Source organism: Microtus pennsylvanicus, chromosome 11 (genome assembly GCF_037038515.1).
Source record: "Microtus pennsylvanicus isolate mMicPen1 chromosome 11, mMicPen1.hap1, whole genome shotgun sequence".
In the NCBI taxonomy this organism is placed as follows: Eukaryota; Metazoa; Chordata; class Mammalia; order Rodentia; family Cricetidae; genus Microtus; species Microtus pennsylvanicus.
The window spans coordinates 37,575,593-37,591,723 of record NC_134589.1 but is presented as its reverse complement, the minus strand read 5'-3'; the positions used below and the strand labels follow the sequence as shown (position 1 = coordinate 37,591,723).

Genomic DNA, 16,131 nt, shown 5'->3' with positions numbered 1-16,131 from the left:
ATTTTGAGGACAAAGAAACAGATTTAGACAGAAGCTAATGGACAGTTTATTAGAGTTTGAAAGGAAAAACTCCAGCGCAGCAAGCGGTAACTCTCCCAGGTGCCTGAAGGGGGAGGGTGGAAAAGGTAAGATGGGGAGGTCAGCCACATGGTGACAGCAGCCACATGGCAGGGCAAAGGGGCCTTAGGAATAGGCAGAGTAAGGAAGCCCAAAGCATTAGAAGTTTAAGAGCACACTTAGCCTCTGGCCAATATCCAGAAGAAAAAAAAGAACAGAAAGAAGAAAAAGAAATAATTACACTTTTTGGAGTCAGGTTTCAGAAAGGTAGACCCCTCACAGGAACTGCCCCAGTGGGAGGGGGTTCTAGAAAGGAAAGGTATATGTTATCTTTTTAAATTGATAATTTGAAAAATATTTTAAAATCAAATATAATTACACTACCCCCTTCTCTTTTCTCCCTTGAACTCCTTCCATATATCCCTCCCCTTGCTCGCTCTCTCTCTCTCTCTCTCTCTCTCTCTCTCTCTCTCTCTCTCTCTCTCTCTCAAATTTGTGGCCTCTCAAGTACAACCTACTTAGCCCATATAATTTTACTTATATGAATATAATTTCAGGGCTGACCATTTGGTTTTGGATAACCAACTGAGGAGTTCTTTCCTAAGGTGAACCTGTCATCCTGGGGTGGTTTCCTAGCCAAGTCCTTTGCCTTGCCAGGTTGGGTTAATCCTTAAGGGAGGAGACAGGGCATGTTTCCACCTAGAGGGGGATTTCTCTCTTTACACTCGAAGCTATCTCAATTGTAGCATGATGTCTGGCAAGCATAGATCCTAATTTTCATACTCAGTACCCACCACCGGAAAAAACAAAAAGAATACTTTCTTTGCCTTGCAAATTAGGTAAGAAATAAAAACATACATGTAAATTAAGTGAATAATTCTGTAGATTTATTTAAAATATTTTAGAGCTAGTATACAGGAGAAACAGCTTGTCATAAGAGAATTACATATAATCAAGAGTGATGATTATAATTCTAGAAATGCAAGTTGGTATTGCTGAAGCTGATAATAAAATCTGAATGTAGCCATTACTACTTGACTGAATGTTGATGTGATTGTTTTTTCTTTAGAAAACGATTTGAACAGCAACAAAAACTCTTAGAGGAAGAAAGGAAAAGACGTCAGTTTGAAGAGCAAAAACAGAAACTCAGACTTTTGAGTAGCGTGAAACCCAAGGTGATGTGTGCACCCCCCCCCCACACCCTCCAGCACACACGTGTGCCCTGTGCATGCCTCCTCTCACTCAGGCAGCAGCCCAAGCTGAGGCTGCAGTGGGTTTTCTTTGTATCATGGTTTACCTAAGTCCTAAAGGGAAGGGCTTTCTTTTTCTATACAGATCGATATGCTTCTGTTGGGGAAAACAGGTATTAGCCACTGTCTTCTCAACTCCTTCTCTCTCTCTCTCTCTCTCTCTCTCTCTCTCTCTCTCTCTCTCTCTCTTTTCAGTCACCATGACAATGTCTCTTTTTCTTGGGAAGCATTGATCATAGATGGGAGAGTAGGAAATGTATTTGTCAGGTTTCTCATAGAACATTTAGTATATTATAGCCCTGTTCCATAGTATTTGAGAATGAACCTTTTAAAGTTTTTATATTCTGTAGAATGTCTTTTTATGCCTTTATTTTATATACTTGTTGGTGTCTTTCTGACATGAAAAATTATCAGAAGTATGTAGTAAGAATCTTGGAACTAAAGCCATTCCTGTATCCTTGTACTTGAGAGTCAAAAGCAGGAGGATGACCATGAGTTTGAAGCCAGTCTGGGCTACACAGTGAACTCTAAAACCTCGTCTCAAAAACAAACAAGGCAAAAAGGACATCAGAAATAGGTCTGTGTGTGTTAGTTTGGGAGGGGAAGATGGTGGGAGATGAGGGAAGAACTAAACACAGGCTTCCTGTCTTGCAGAGCGGAGAGAAGAACAGAGACCACGCTTTGGAAGCCATAAAAGGGAACTTAGATGGATTTTCCAGAGATGCTAAGATGCACCCCACTCCAGTATCACACCCCAAGAAACCAGGTAGTTTTCATTGTAAGAAACACGAAAATATTCTTTCCTTGGAAGTTGGTTGATCATCTCCCCATGTTCCATTGGCCTCTGTGTGCCTTCAAGCTAAATTCAGATTTGAACATTTTAAAATGTAAGGGATCTGACCCAGTTAACAGCTAAGCTGGAGGTTCAAATCCTTAGTCCTCTGCTTAGACATCACTTTAATAACTTCCCAGGAAATTTGTACAGCAAATATGCTGACGTCTTTTGTACCAGCATGATGGTGCACACCTTTAATCCCAGCATTCGTGAGGTAGAAGTAGGAGGATCTCTGAATCTGAGGCCAGCCTGGTCTGCTGGGAGAGATCCTGACCAAAAAAAGAAAGAAAGAAAAAAGAAAGTCTGTGGACTCAAAGAAATGTAGTGAATTTACCAATCTATCTTCATTATTATGAAATGTGTTCTCTTGTGAGCTAGGTCAAATTTCATTGTTTATGTGACAAGATTTAGAAATTCTCAAAACACCCATTAAAAATAGTCATGGCTACACTATCCCTCAGGGAAGTTCATTTTCTTCAGTAAACTTCTTTGTAGTTTTTTTTTTGGGGGGGGGGGGTTTCGAGACAGGGTTTCTCTGTAGCTTTGGAGCCTGTCCTGGTACTAGCTCTTGTAGACCAGGCTGGTCTCAAACTCACAGAGATCCGCCTGCCTCTGCCTCCCGAATGCTGGGATTAAAGGCGTGTGCCACCACTGCCCGGCTTGTAGTTTTTTTAATCTTGAGGTAATCAAATTAAATTGCCTTTTAGAGAAAGAAGCAGGGTAAAGAGATTTTTGTTATCATTTTGAACACTTAGCAGTTGAAATTGTCCACAAAATGTTTTCTTGTCTCTTTGAAATTAAATATTTTGACATTTTGTTATCAGCTCCTTTCAATAATATACCATTAATAAACCATTTTCATAAATCATTCTTTAAATCAAAAGGTACTAACTATATTTTGCTAGAAAATATTATATCAATAAATTTTATTTTAAATCCTTGTATTTAGTATCTCTTATAAGTTAATATCAGGAGAAAACAATATTGATGCTGTTACCAATTCTTTTTTTAAGTATTTATTTTTATTTATGTGTGTGTGTGTTGGTACCCACCAAGGCCCTCAGATCCCCTGACCTGGAGTTATAGGCTGTTGTGGAACTGATATGGGTGCCAGGAACTGCACTCGGGTCCTCTGGAAGAGTGATAAGTGCTTTTAAACACTGAGCCATCTCTTCAGCCTGTTATGAATTCTTGATTTTCTGACTCAGCTTTGACTCTGTCCTATTAATTTTACTGATTAGATTATGTGCCTTGATTCCTATTACCAAAATCAAGTCCAAATTAAAGTATACACTAAAATTGAGAGGACAATAGATACTATCAACCATTTTGAGATAAGGAGAAGTATATCTAAAACTGAAAATTGTCAGCCATACAAGCTAGTGATGAAGTGACCTGATGGGGGAGAGTCTTCTGGCTTGTGTTAATTTCATTGGTTAAATAAAGAGAAAAGAGACTGCCTTGGCCCTTTAATAAAACAGAAAATTAGGTAGGTGGAGTAAACAGAACAGAATGCTGAAAGAAAGAAGCCGAGTGGGGGAGTCGCCATGGTTCTCCCACTCCAGACAGACGCAGGTTAAGATCTTCCCTGGTAAGCCACCTCGTGGGCTACACAGATTATTAGAAATGGGCTAGATCAATATGTAAGAGCTAGCCAATAAGAGGCTGGAACTAATGGGCCAAGCAGTGTTTAAAAGAATACAATTTCCGTGTAATTATTTCGGGGCATAAGCCAGCCATGTGGGCAGCCGGGCGGCAGGAACGTAGCCCACCCCTCCTATTTCAACAGTGATCCAGGCAGTGTGGTGGTACATCCCTAAAATCTTAACACCCAGAGGCTACCATAAGGGAGTTGTGAGTTTGAGGTTAGCCTAGAGTGCATACATAGCAAGTTCTAGGCCAACTCAAGCTATATAACTGAGCCTGTCGACATACAAACATTAAAAGTTAAGACTAAAACTGTACCTGGCACCAAACTTAGAAAAACTAGATACCAGGCGGTGGTGGCGCACGCCTTTAATCCCAGCACTTGGGAGGCAGAGGCAGGCGGATCTCTGTGAGTTCGAGGCAAGCCTGGTCTACAAGAGCTAGTTCCAGGACAGGCTCCAAAGCCACAGAGAAACCCTGTCTCGAAAAAAACCAAAAAAAAAAAAAAAAAAAAAGAGCTAGTTCCAGGACAGGAACCAAAAACTACGGAGAAACCCTGTCTCGAAAAATCAAAAAAAAAAGAAAAGAAAAACTAGAGAGCAGTGGCCATTGTTAGGTCTGACATTGTGTTCACACCAAGTTCCCTTGTCAGCACAGATCTGTGGGCAGCAGTTAGCAGCAAGGGAGACATGTTAAGTAATCAATTGTGTTGTTCAGATATTGTTCATATTTATATATTTGTTTGTTTGTTTAGTAAGATTGTCTAGGCCAAATATAGTGTTGTATGCCTTTAAACCCAGCACTTGGGAAGCAGAAGCAGGCAGATCTCTGAATTTGAGGCCAGCCTGGTCTACAGAGCGAGTTCCAGGACAGCCAGGACTTAGTTGAGAGACTCTGTCTCATAAAACAAACAAATAGACATACAAAAGAAATATTATCAGACAGACCTCTTGGATTTCAGAAGTAATTATCACTTTGATACATATTTAGTATTACCCAATAAAATGAAAGAAGAAAATATGAGTTAATTTTGTCTGTTTTTTCGCCAAGTATAAAATAGCTCCAGAACTTATTTTTAGAACAAAATAGACATCAACGTGTTCCATGAGCACTGTGGTTCCATTTGACTGTGTTTCTTACTCCCTTCCACTATTCCCATTTCAGTATGTTCTGAGGGTTGTGTTACATCTGGATTTCTTTCTCTTTGGGTTTCATTCCTGTATGTTTCATTGCCATTTTCCATTTTGCAGATTATCCCACATCATCTCATTCTACCAAAACTGTCTCCCCATCACCTGCCTTTCTTGACGAAGACGAATTCAGTGACTTTATGCAGGGGCCTGTTGAGGTGTCTGCTTGTGGGCCCTCTCCCATGGCCCGGCCCTTTCAGTCTTTCCTTCCCACCACCCCACTCGGCCAGGTGCACACACAGAAGGCTGGAGCACAGCCTCTCCCTCCAGGTCAGGTTCCAGTGTCTTTTGCCTTACATGGTGGCCCTGGGCAAATCCCTTGTTTCTCTACTGCTTCAGCTTCACCCAGTATGCAGAAAGCAGGTAACTCCAGTGTTATTATCAGAGTGTTAAGATATTCTAGGATGATTTATTTCTCTTACATATGTAGAATTATACAGTGCTGTTGGCAAAGAAATGCATATATATATATATATATATATATATATATATGTTATGAGAATGATCAACAGCCACCAATGCAAGGCTAGATTAAGTTTTTACATCTTCATTTGCCAGAAAATGAAGGTTTCATTTGAAACCTTTTGCTGCTGTGTTAGAAACAGGTGAAACCAGCACAAAACGTTAACAGCAAACTGACCTCCTAAAATTATGCTTTTGTTTGGGGGAAAAAATCACTGATATCATGTTATAATAATGCCCTAGGGAGAACTTGGTTAAAACGTAATTGTTCAGTACCAATGAGATGGCTCATTAGGTAAAGTACTTGCTACCAAGTCTGATGACCTGCATTTATCCCCAGAGCTCACACTCTGGAAGGAGAGAAGGGACTCCCAGAGGTGTCTGCTCACTTTCATACACGTACCAACATACACACACAAAGCAATAAATGTAAAGTAATTCTTCTCAAGTGTGATCTCTCTAGCCAGCTATGATATACACATCTGTAATCCATTCCGTGAGATATAGAGGCAGAAAAATCAGGAGTTCAAGGTCATTTGCTATATAGTTCAAAGCGGTCTGGGCTATATGAGATCTTGTTTCAGAGGGGGGGGGGGGGAATGAGAAATAGACTCCATCTAATATGGACATGGTGACCCATGTCTGTAATCCCAGCACCTGGCAGATAGAGGCTGCAGGACCTGCTCAGGCTTGAGGCCAGCCTGCTACAGTGACATGTTTTGTCCTTGGACAAGTCTTTACACATTTCTTTATTTCCATTTTTTTCATTTGTGAAATTATGGGGTAGGCACAGTCTATGTCGAGACAGAGTGTGCTGGGAAAGGTCTTGGGAGACCTGGGCTTAATCTATAAGATTGTCATTTGACAGATGTGGAAACAGGCCAGACAGGGGCCTCCCACTAGTCATCAGACACAGACTTGCCCAGTGCACATTCCCAATTCGTGATGCTACCTACTCTGGCATGCAATCCCTGAGAACCAGAGTAGGGTAATTATTTTAAGTCTCCCAAAACATCTGAAGCCTCTCAAACCCTACATTAATGGGTAACAATTGAATTATTATGAAATTTCATCTCTGTGGGAGTTCTTCCCTGAGGGTGGGAGGGATGATGAGAAGATTGGAATATGAAAGTAATATACAAGTAACCCTTCATGCTGTTTGTTTAGGCCCTTCCTTGGAAGAGAAGCTCCTAGTATCTTGTGATATAAGTACATCTGGGCAGGAACAAATTAAATTAAACACTCCTGAAGTTGGGCACAAAGCCGTAGTCCCAGGTTCCAGTAAGAGCGGTCCCGGTTTAATGGCCCGTAATGGGGGTGCTGTAGATGGATGTGTAAGTGGTCCCACCACTGCAGAGGCAGAAAAGACTTCAGACCAAAACCTGTCCAGTGGAGAGAGTGGTGAGCTCCTGCTACGTTCTGCACAAATTTTGTTTAACCAACTGCTGCTCCACTGCTAACACTTTCAGCGTTAATCTTAAAATGGATACTGCTTGATTGTGCTAATTCAAATTTTGCTTACGAAATATTTATGCAATCTTTTCTCCAATTAACCCCTAAGATTTTGCTCTGAATTCTTTGAGTGCACTGAATTACTTCTTTTCAAATGGTTTTGATAACCCTGTTCATAATCAGAGCCTCCTGGTCTAAATTCCCTCTCGTTCTACAACAGCTCCCTTTGATTCCTCTTGCACTTTCTGGTTTTCCATCAAAAAACAGAAAGTTTAGCTGTAACTGGAAAAGTCACCAATGAGAATGCAAATTTTCTCTTTGAACTAAACTGTATGTGCAGCTGCCGGAAAGATCCAGATTTGCACACTCAAGGCCCTGGGTTTGAGCCCACAGCATGGGAGAACGACAAGCAGGTCTTCGGGCTGCAGTCGGATGCTCACTCAGCACCTACATGGCCCTGGATCCTGTTCCCAAAACACAAAAGCTAAATCCAGATTTTAACTGTGGAGATGAATCGGAATGTGGGCAGCCCTGGAGACAGACCCCAGGAGGATATTTTACACATGGAATTTTAAGCCACTGTCTATTGTGTTTTTCCCTTAACCCATCAAACACATTAAATGGTGCATGCCTCCTGTGACTCAGATTATTGATTTGGTGCCTGTACTCTCTCTTTATATTTTAATACATAGACACTATTACCAGTTGTTGGAAACCAAGCACTTTTATTATATTGGTGACTTTTTTCTAGTGACTCCAACCAGCGCTCCTCTTTGTAAAAAGGAGTGGCCTTTCTCTTCTCCAGAGCATATGTGCATTAACCATCCTTTCCTTCTAGGTGTGGGTGTGTTTCCCTCTCAGGATCCTGCCCAGCCCAGGATGCCTCCTTGGATTTACAATGAGAGTCTGGTTCCAGGTAAAGTAAAGCTTCCCTACCCAGCATTCCCCTCTGGATATTTTACTTTAAATATTATAGAAGTGTTTCTAAATATTTACTGTCATGGTTATAAAATATGCAGAAGGAATTGTTACAGTTTTTTTTCTGCAGGAGGATAAAAAACTAAATAAAACCTCATGTTTAAGACTGTTTTATAGGCAGGGCATGGTGATGCATGCCTTTACTCTCAGCGCTTAGGCAGAGGCAGGTAGCTGTCTATGAGTTCCAGGACAGCCAGGGCTACACAGTGAGACCTTGTCTTCAAAAAAAAAAAAAAAAAGACTAGGGGGCTGGAGAGATGGCTCAGAGGTTAAAAGCATTGCCTGCTCTTCCAAAGGTCCTGAGTTCAATTCCCAGCAACCACATGGTGGCTCACAACCATCTGTAATGAGATCTGGTGCCCTCTTCTGGCTTTCAGGCATACATGCATAGAGAATATTGTATACATAATAAATATTAAAAAAATTATATGTATCTCTGTTGTGTATGCATATTTTTTTAAAAAGACTACTTTATTGAGAGTAGCAAGATGGCTCTTGAGGCAAAGGCCAAGCAATTAGAGTTACTGTGTTTTAAATGATGATATTATCAGATATTTATTTCAAAGATTATTAATAACCTATCATGAATCACAGTATTGGGGCTGAAGAGATGGCTTAGTGGTTAAGAGTATAGCTGCTCTTCCAGAAGACTTGGGTTCAAATCCCAGCACCCACATAATGATTCACAACTACATTCCAGTTCCAGAGCATCAGACACCCTCTTATGGCTTTTGTGGTCACAAGGTACACATGTAGTGCACAGATCTACGTGTAGGCAAAACACCCATACACATAAAAGTTGAAAAATGTCTTTTTTAAAAAATCACACTAATATGTTTAATACTTTCTCAATTCATAAGGATTGAGTATTTTAAATACTCTTTCTGATTGTCCTATAAAACTATATGAAATGCAAGATTGAGTATCATCATTTTCTACATTGGAAAGTGGTTTCTTTTTTATGTGTAGTATCAGTGCTGAGCTGAGGAAATGATAAGATGGATTGTGTGGTAGTCCTTGGTGGGTAGCAGACGATGGTATAGCGATCAATAGGCACAGAAACAACGGTCCTTCCAGCAGCAGGTGCCAAGGTTAGCAAGTCACAGCTGCTTGGTTTGCTGCTCGGCGCCTTGCAAGCTGGAGGTAATGTCCAGTAGCTCATCAGTGCTCAAGGTTGGTACAGACAAAAGTTGTTCTACCCTTGAGTAAATCAACCTCGATGTAAGATCTCTACAGAAGAATTAGTAATGTCTTCTTTTTATTGTAATCATACAACCACAAATCAAAGGCTAGATGACCTCTCAAACCATGGGAGACTCTATCTACCCATTTTGAATCTCTCCCCTTTCCTCTCTTCAAATCTACAGAAACTAGATCTTAGATTTTAGTTCTGTCCATTTCTGATAGTTTATCTTCTCCCTCATTCTTCATACACAAGCATGCATCCCCTTTCCTAGTCAAGTCTGTGGAGGTCAGAGGACAACTTGAGGGGGTCAGTCCTCTCCTTCCACCTTACGGGTCCCAAGGATTGAACTCAGGTCATTAGCCTTGGCAGCAGGTGCCTTTCCCCACTGAGCCAGATCCCAGCTAAATTAAAGCAGTTAACTTAAGGTCATTCTTTTGTACCTACGATGGCAGCAACAAGTCATTTTCCTGCAATGCGTTTGCATTTGTCATCTGCTCTTTCTCTTAACAGATGCTTATAAGAAAATTTTAGAAACGACAATGACTCCAACTGGAATAGATACTGCTAAACTTTATCCCATTCTGATGTCATCTGGACTTCCCAGGGAAACACTCGGGCAGATATGGGCCTTAGCCAATCGGACTACACCCGGCAAACTTACTAAGGAAGAGCTTTATACTGTTCTCGCCATGGTAGCAGTAACACAGGTAGACTTCGCGTCCTACGTTAGAACAAGTGTGTTACTACAAGTTGAAAGAGCGTGAGCCCCCTTTTCACTACCACCTTGTAGGTAGATCTCTTTGTCCATTAAAATGTAGATCATTTGTGATAAGATGTTTCAAAAATGTACTGTCCATATAATGCACATCTTAGCAAGTTATCCTTTTGTTTGAAAGTAATTGATGACGTCAGTTTCTGCCCTTGTTTAGAATTTCTTAAAGTATACTTAGCCTGGTAACAACTTCTGTTTTATTTTGGAATTAGTTTAAGTTACTTGATTTTAGCATAATGGCCAAGCTTACCAGACAGAATATGTCACAGTTGATGTGTGCTGGCCATGTCTAAGTATTAGCATTGGATTTTTTGTTTGTGTGTTTGTTTTTGTTTTTCAAGACAGGGTCAAGTGCTGGGATGAAAGGCGTACACCACCACCACCAGCTAGCAGCGGATTTTTAAGTGAGGAAAGTTTGGGTGAAATAAACAGGTCCACATTTATGTTTGCTGTGTGAAAGGATGGCTGCGTATAACTGCATTTTTAGAAGTACAAGTCAGGCCGGGCAGTGGTGGCGCACGCCTTTCATCCCAGCACTCGGGAGGCAGAGGCAGGCGAATCTCAGTGAATTCGAGGCCAGCCTGGTCTATCAAGTGAGTTCCAGGACAGCCCCCGAAGCTACAGAGAGCCTGTCTCGAAAAACAAAACAAACAACAACAAGAAGAAAGTCTCGGGCAGTAGTAGGTCCTGCTGCACGGCCCCTTTCACTCTTCTCCTGGTGTCAGGTTCATGTACTTGAGGATCAGAGTGAAGCAACAGGAGAGCATGTGTAGGTCTCGTGCACAGACCATGAGTATGATCTGCAGTCAACTAAAATGTTTTCATTTCCTGCTGTTCCCTGTAGAGGGGTGTTCCTGCCATGAGCCCTGATGCTTTGAACCAGTTCCCAGCAGCTCCCATTCCTACCTTAAGCGGCTTTCCTATGGCTCTGCCTGCCCCAGTGAGCCAGCCGACTGCGATGCCCTCTGTCCCTGCAGGCTCCATGCCCCTCAGCCTTGGACAGCCCATCATGGGCATTAACCTTGTTGGACCAGTGGGTGGAGCTGCAGCACCAGCTTCCAGTGGCTTCATGCCAGCCTACCCCTCAAACCAGGTAAGTGGAGAAGCTATGTGTCTGCCAGATCATTTCTAGAAGTACCTGTAGGCAGCTTTCCTTCCAGAGGCTCAGTTGCTGGGCTATAGTGGGCACATGATGTGAAAATTAAGCAGTGTGCAACAGAGGTGTGGTTCATCAATGACCTCTCACCTAGGATGCTCAGGAATCTAAATTTGACCCCAGCTCTGCAAGAAATAAAATCATTTTTAAGTATTAAGATAATACAAAATTTGTTTATTTTTGTTTGTTTTTAATTATTTTTAAATACACAAAATATTTATTTGTTGAGAATTAAGATATTTGCTACAATGGAAAGCAGTTAAGAAAGATGTGATACCAACCTCTGACCTTCTGTACATTCATGCACATGCATGTGTGTGCGTGTACACACACATACAGAGAGAAAGAGGGAGATTTAAGGCCAGACATGGTAGTTGTATGCCTTTGATTTCAGCTCTCAGGAGGCAGAGGCAGTAGATCTATCTATGTGTCTGAGGTCATCCTAGTTTACATAGAGAGTTCCAGGCCAGCCAGAACTGCATGGTGTCTTAGTTAGGGTTTCTATTGCTATGATGAAACACCATGACCAAAAGCAAGTTGGGGGAAAAAAAAAGGGTTTATATGGCTTACATTTCCATATTGCTGTTCCTTATTGAAAGAAGCCAGGACAGGAACTCAAATAGGGCATGACCTTGGAGGCAGGAACTGATGCAGAGGCCATGGAGGGGTGCTGCTTACTGGCTTGCTCAGCCTATTTTCTTATAGAACCCAGGACCGACAACCCAGGGAGGGCATCACCCATCATGGATTGGGCTCTCTCCCACTGATTACTAATTGAGAAAATGCCTTATGGCTGGATCTCATGGAGGCATTTCCTCAACTGAGGCCCTTCCTCTCTGATGACTCCAGCTTGTTTTTAATGTGAAAATATTTAATGTCAATGGTCAGTGAACATGGAGGAAAGAGTGTCTAACCCTGCACCCTGCAGGTAGGTCTGTTGGCACAATTGTTTGAAAACATGCCCATGTCTTCAGAGATGGTAACTGATGTTAGCAGAGATGGACAGAATGTCAGCAGTAACACTGCTTGTTAGAATAGAATGTACTGCTCATCATGAAGAAAATGTTCAGTGGATTTCCATTTCTCCATACAGTCGATGACAATCATTAAAATTAACAAAATAGATGTGCATTTATGGCATAGAAGGATGAGCCTGTTGTGTAATTACATTTTTAAAGTACCGAACAGTGTAGTGTGAGCTTATTCCATAAGGCAAATGGGCCATGAACAGTCTGCTGCTGCTCTGGTGTTAGCCTAGGAGCCAGTGTTTGCTTTATGCATGTATATTACTGTCATGAGGGACTCATGTGTGTCTGTTCACAAACATTTCTGTCGGCAACTCGACAAATGTAATCCAAGTACTTTAAAAATATTTAGAGGTTAGCTATTTAGGCCAGTCTCTTTACATTTGTGCTAGAGAAGACCTTAAAATACGAAATAGAATTCTTGCCTTAAGCACTTTCGTTGTTATATCTCAATTATGTTCTTGCCTGGAGCTATATCTCAGTGGTAGAGCGCTTGCCTCATGCACACAAGATCCCACGTTCGCCTCCAGCACAGTGCATGTGCACACACACATGCACCCCATTATGAAATTAGGCAGTTGTAACTAAATTGAGCAATTAAATGATAGTCTTTGAGATTGCTGCTTAGAGAAGAGTTATTTGTTTTGACAATCTCATGTTCCTTTCTGTGCTGGCTAGTCTTATGTCAATGTGACATAAACTAGATTAATCTGAAATGTCCTAATTGGGAAAATGCTTCTGTAAGATCTAGCTACAGGTCATTTTCATAATTAGTGGTTGATGAGGGAGGGCTCAGCCCATTGTGGGTGGTGCCATCCCTGGCCTGGTGATCCTGGGTTCTATAAGACAGCAGACTGAGCAAACCATAATGAGCAAACCAGTAAGCAGCACCCATTCCATTGTCTCTGCATCAGCTCCTGCTTTCAGGTTCCTGCCCTCTTTGAAGGTGGGTTTTTTTTTTTTTTCAAGACAGGGTTTCTCTGTGTAACAGTCCTGGCTGTCCTGGAACTCCCTTTGTAAGCCAGGCTGGCCTCAAACTCACAGAGATCTGCCTGCCTCTGCCTCCCGAGTGCTGGGATTAACAGTGTGCACCATCACTGCCTGGCCCTGTTGGAGTTCTTGTCCTGACTCCCTTCAATGATGAACAGTGATGTGGAAGTGTAAGCCGAATAAATCCTCTCCTCTCCAGGTTATTTTGGTCACGGTGTTTCATTACAGCAGTAGACAAGCTGGTACCAGGGTAGGAGAGTATTGCTGTGACTGATCTGACCATGTTGTTTTGGGGAGGACTGTGGAAGGTCTTTGGGACTTTGGGCTAGAAAAGCAATTGAGGGTTGAGAGCTCAGTGAGCTCTTGTGTAGGAGCTCGGAAGATGGGAGTGTTGTTGAGAGCAGTGTAGATGATGGAGGCCTGGCTTGTAGGTTTCTGAGGAAAGTGAAGACTCTGCTGGGCCTTTTGTTGTGAAGAGTCTTCAGCTGGAGCTAAAGAATCAGCTGTGATTGAAGAAGCATCATTGAGGTGAAGTTCTCTGGGAAGTGTTTCCAGGGAGTCAGCACACAGAAGCTGGGATACAGATATGGCCAAGGTTGTACCTTGTGCTTGCAGCTGATCTGGTTTTGAAGGTGTAAGGGGGTCATGGAGAGCAGCTGAGGCTTGGCACTATGTGATAGGGCTGGAGTCCCTGACACGAGAGCCCTGGAGAGGCTGACTGGTGAAAGTGCAGCCCAGTTGCAACAAAGTGCCTCAGCAGTTTTGGGGATGCCAGTGGCAGTGGAGTGGAGCCAGCCTGAGCCGAGAAGACAAGCTGTGTGTGCTGCAGGGGGTGGAGCCCCTTAAATCCCAGATATTTGGACATTGAGTTATTTACACTGTTGACGTTTGGCTTTGCTTGGTTCAGATTGTAACTATGCCCTAGTTCTTCTCTCTTTAAGTGAGAAAGTATTTCATTTATATTTGATTTTACAGGAGTCCACAGTTGTAGTAAGGAGGCCGCTTATTCATTTTCTGGATGCACAAACTCCCAAAATAACCAAACAGAAACTGTATTAATTAAATCACTGCTTGACCTATTAGCTCTAGCTTCTTATTGGCTAACTCTTGCATATTAATTTAACCCATCTCCATTAACCTGTGTATTGCCACGTGGCAGTGGCTTACTGGCAAAGTTTCAGCATATCTGTCTCTGGTGGCAACTCCATGGCTTCCCCTAAACTCTGCCTTCCTTCTCCCAGCATTCAGTTTAGTTTCTTACCGCCCCCCACCCAGCTCTGCTCTACCCTATTACAGGCTGAAAACAGCTTCTTTATTAACCAATGTATTCACAGCATACAGAGAGGAATCCCACATTACACAGTAGACAGGCTTTGGATTTTTTTAAAAAAAAAAAGACTTGGCTGTCTTAAAGAGACTGAATTTTTAAAGACTCTGGGACTTTTAAATTTTGGATTGTTTATATTGTACTGTTGGTGGTAATGTGTGATCTTGAGGCAAAACAAGAAAGAAAAGGCTGTGGCTTGGTAGTGATGTGTTTGTGTGTCAAGGTAGCAAGGAGTCAATTGTGCTGTCTAGGTTTACATCAACCTGACACAAGCTAGAGTTATCTGAAAGAGGGAACCTCAATTGAGAAAACGCCTCCATAAGACCTGGTTAAAGGACACTGATGTGGGAGGGCCCAGCCCATTGTGGGTGGTGGCATCCCTGGGCTGGTGGTCCTGGGTTCTATAAGAAAGCAGTCTAAGCAGGCTGTGATGAATAAGCCAGTAAGCAGCACTCCTCCATGGTCTCTGCATCAGCTCCTACCTCCAGGTTCCTGACCTGCGTGAGTTCCTATCCTGACTTCCTCAGTGATGAACAGTGATATGTGAAAGTATAAGCCAGATAAACTCTTTCCTCCCTAAGTTGCTTTGGTCATGGTGTTTCATCTCTGCACTAGTCACTCTAACTCTAAGACACTTTCTAAATCTAGGTGGGAAAGACAGAAGAAGATGACTTCCAAGATTTTCAAGATGCTTCCAAATCAGGATCCCTTGATGATTCTTTCACTGACTTCCAAGAGGTGCCTGCGTCCTCAAAAACAAGTAATTCCCAGCCCGGAAACAGGTAGAAATGAGTTGAATATATTTAACATTGCATTTTATCATTAGGGAAAGAGCATCCATGGCATAAGAAGCCTGAAAACAAATGCCCTGTCCAAAGAACAGTTAACGTACTGTTTCTCTCATGACCCTGGGCCATCCTCTGCCTTCATACTGTTAGTCTCTGCTGCAGCTCTCTGTGTCCACTTGAACTTTGATGTAACAAGTCTTTCTCTATCCCACCAGCCAGCTCCCAGATCATGACATGGAGACTCCTTATTATGAAAACTCGGCCAATAGCTTAGGCTTGTTTTTAACTACTTCTTAGAACTTAAATTAACCCAAATCTTTTAATCTACTTTCTTTTACATTATAAACGTTACCTTTGTTTTGTAATGCCAATGTTGCTTGGCGTGGGGCTTGGTATCTCTTCACAACTCTACCCTTCTTCCCAGCTTCCTCTGTGCCTGGAAATCTGCCTAGCTATTGTCTGTTCTGCTCTTTATTAAACCAGTCACAGTGACATATCTTCACACAGTGTAAAGGAATCTTCCACAACACTCTGGCTCCTCCCCTTCCTTCCAGTGTATATATGCTTGTCATATTTGTTTTTAAGCCTGATTTGTGGGGCTGGGTGTTGTGATGCACCACTTTAAGGGAGGCAGAGGCGAGGCAGGTGGATCTTTGTGAGTTCAAGGCCATCCTGGTCTACCTAGTGAGTTTCAGAACAGCCAGGGTTACATAGAGATACCATGTCTTAAAAGGAGGAAAGAAAGAGGCAGGGGAGGCAAGAGAGGGAAAAAGGAAGGGAGGGAAAGAAGGAGAAAGGGAGTGAGAAGGAAAGAAGAAAGGAAGGAAGCGAGCAAGCAAGGAAAAAATCACAGCAAACCTAACTTGTGTCAGCTGACTGCCTGTGCCACAATGGCTTTGGGTCCTTTTATTAGATCTAGTCTTCAACTATTGAAAAAAAGGTTGAAGCAGGAACATGTAATTTTGTACTTTTTTTACAAGTATGATGTACTCCTGATTTTACACAAAATTCATAAC

General features: G+C 42.2%; 1 protein-coding gene across 18 annotated transcripts in view; it reads left to right on the top strand.

The window, feature by feature from the left end:
• The window catches only part of Synrg (synergin gamma), a 72,376-nt gene that overhangs the window by 15,383 nt on the left and 40,862 nt on the right, over nucleotides 1–16,131 (top strand). For 7 of the 18 annotated variants that reach the window (XM_075991284.1, XM_075991280.1, XM_075991285.1 and 4 more), the window contains exons 5-12: nucleotides 1,127–1,232; nucleotides 1,962–2,073; nucleotides 5,040–5,342; nucleotides 6,609–6,842; nucleotides 7,732–7,809; nucleotides 9,568–9,764; nucleotides 10,674–10,922; nucleotides 14,976–15,109. In XM_075991284.1, coding sequence (XP_075847399.1) covers nucleotides 1,127–1,232; nucleotides 1,962–2,073; nucleotides 5,040–5,342; nucleotides 6,609–6,842; nucleotides 7,732–7,809; nucleotides 9,568–9,764; nucleotides 10,674–10,922; nucleotides 14,976–15,109 — 1,413 coding nt within the window. The other 11 variants (XM_075991290.1, XM_075991288.1, XM_075991289.1 and 8 more) reach the window with 3 other exon arrangements.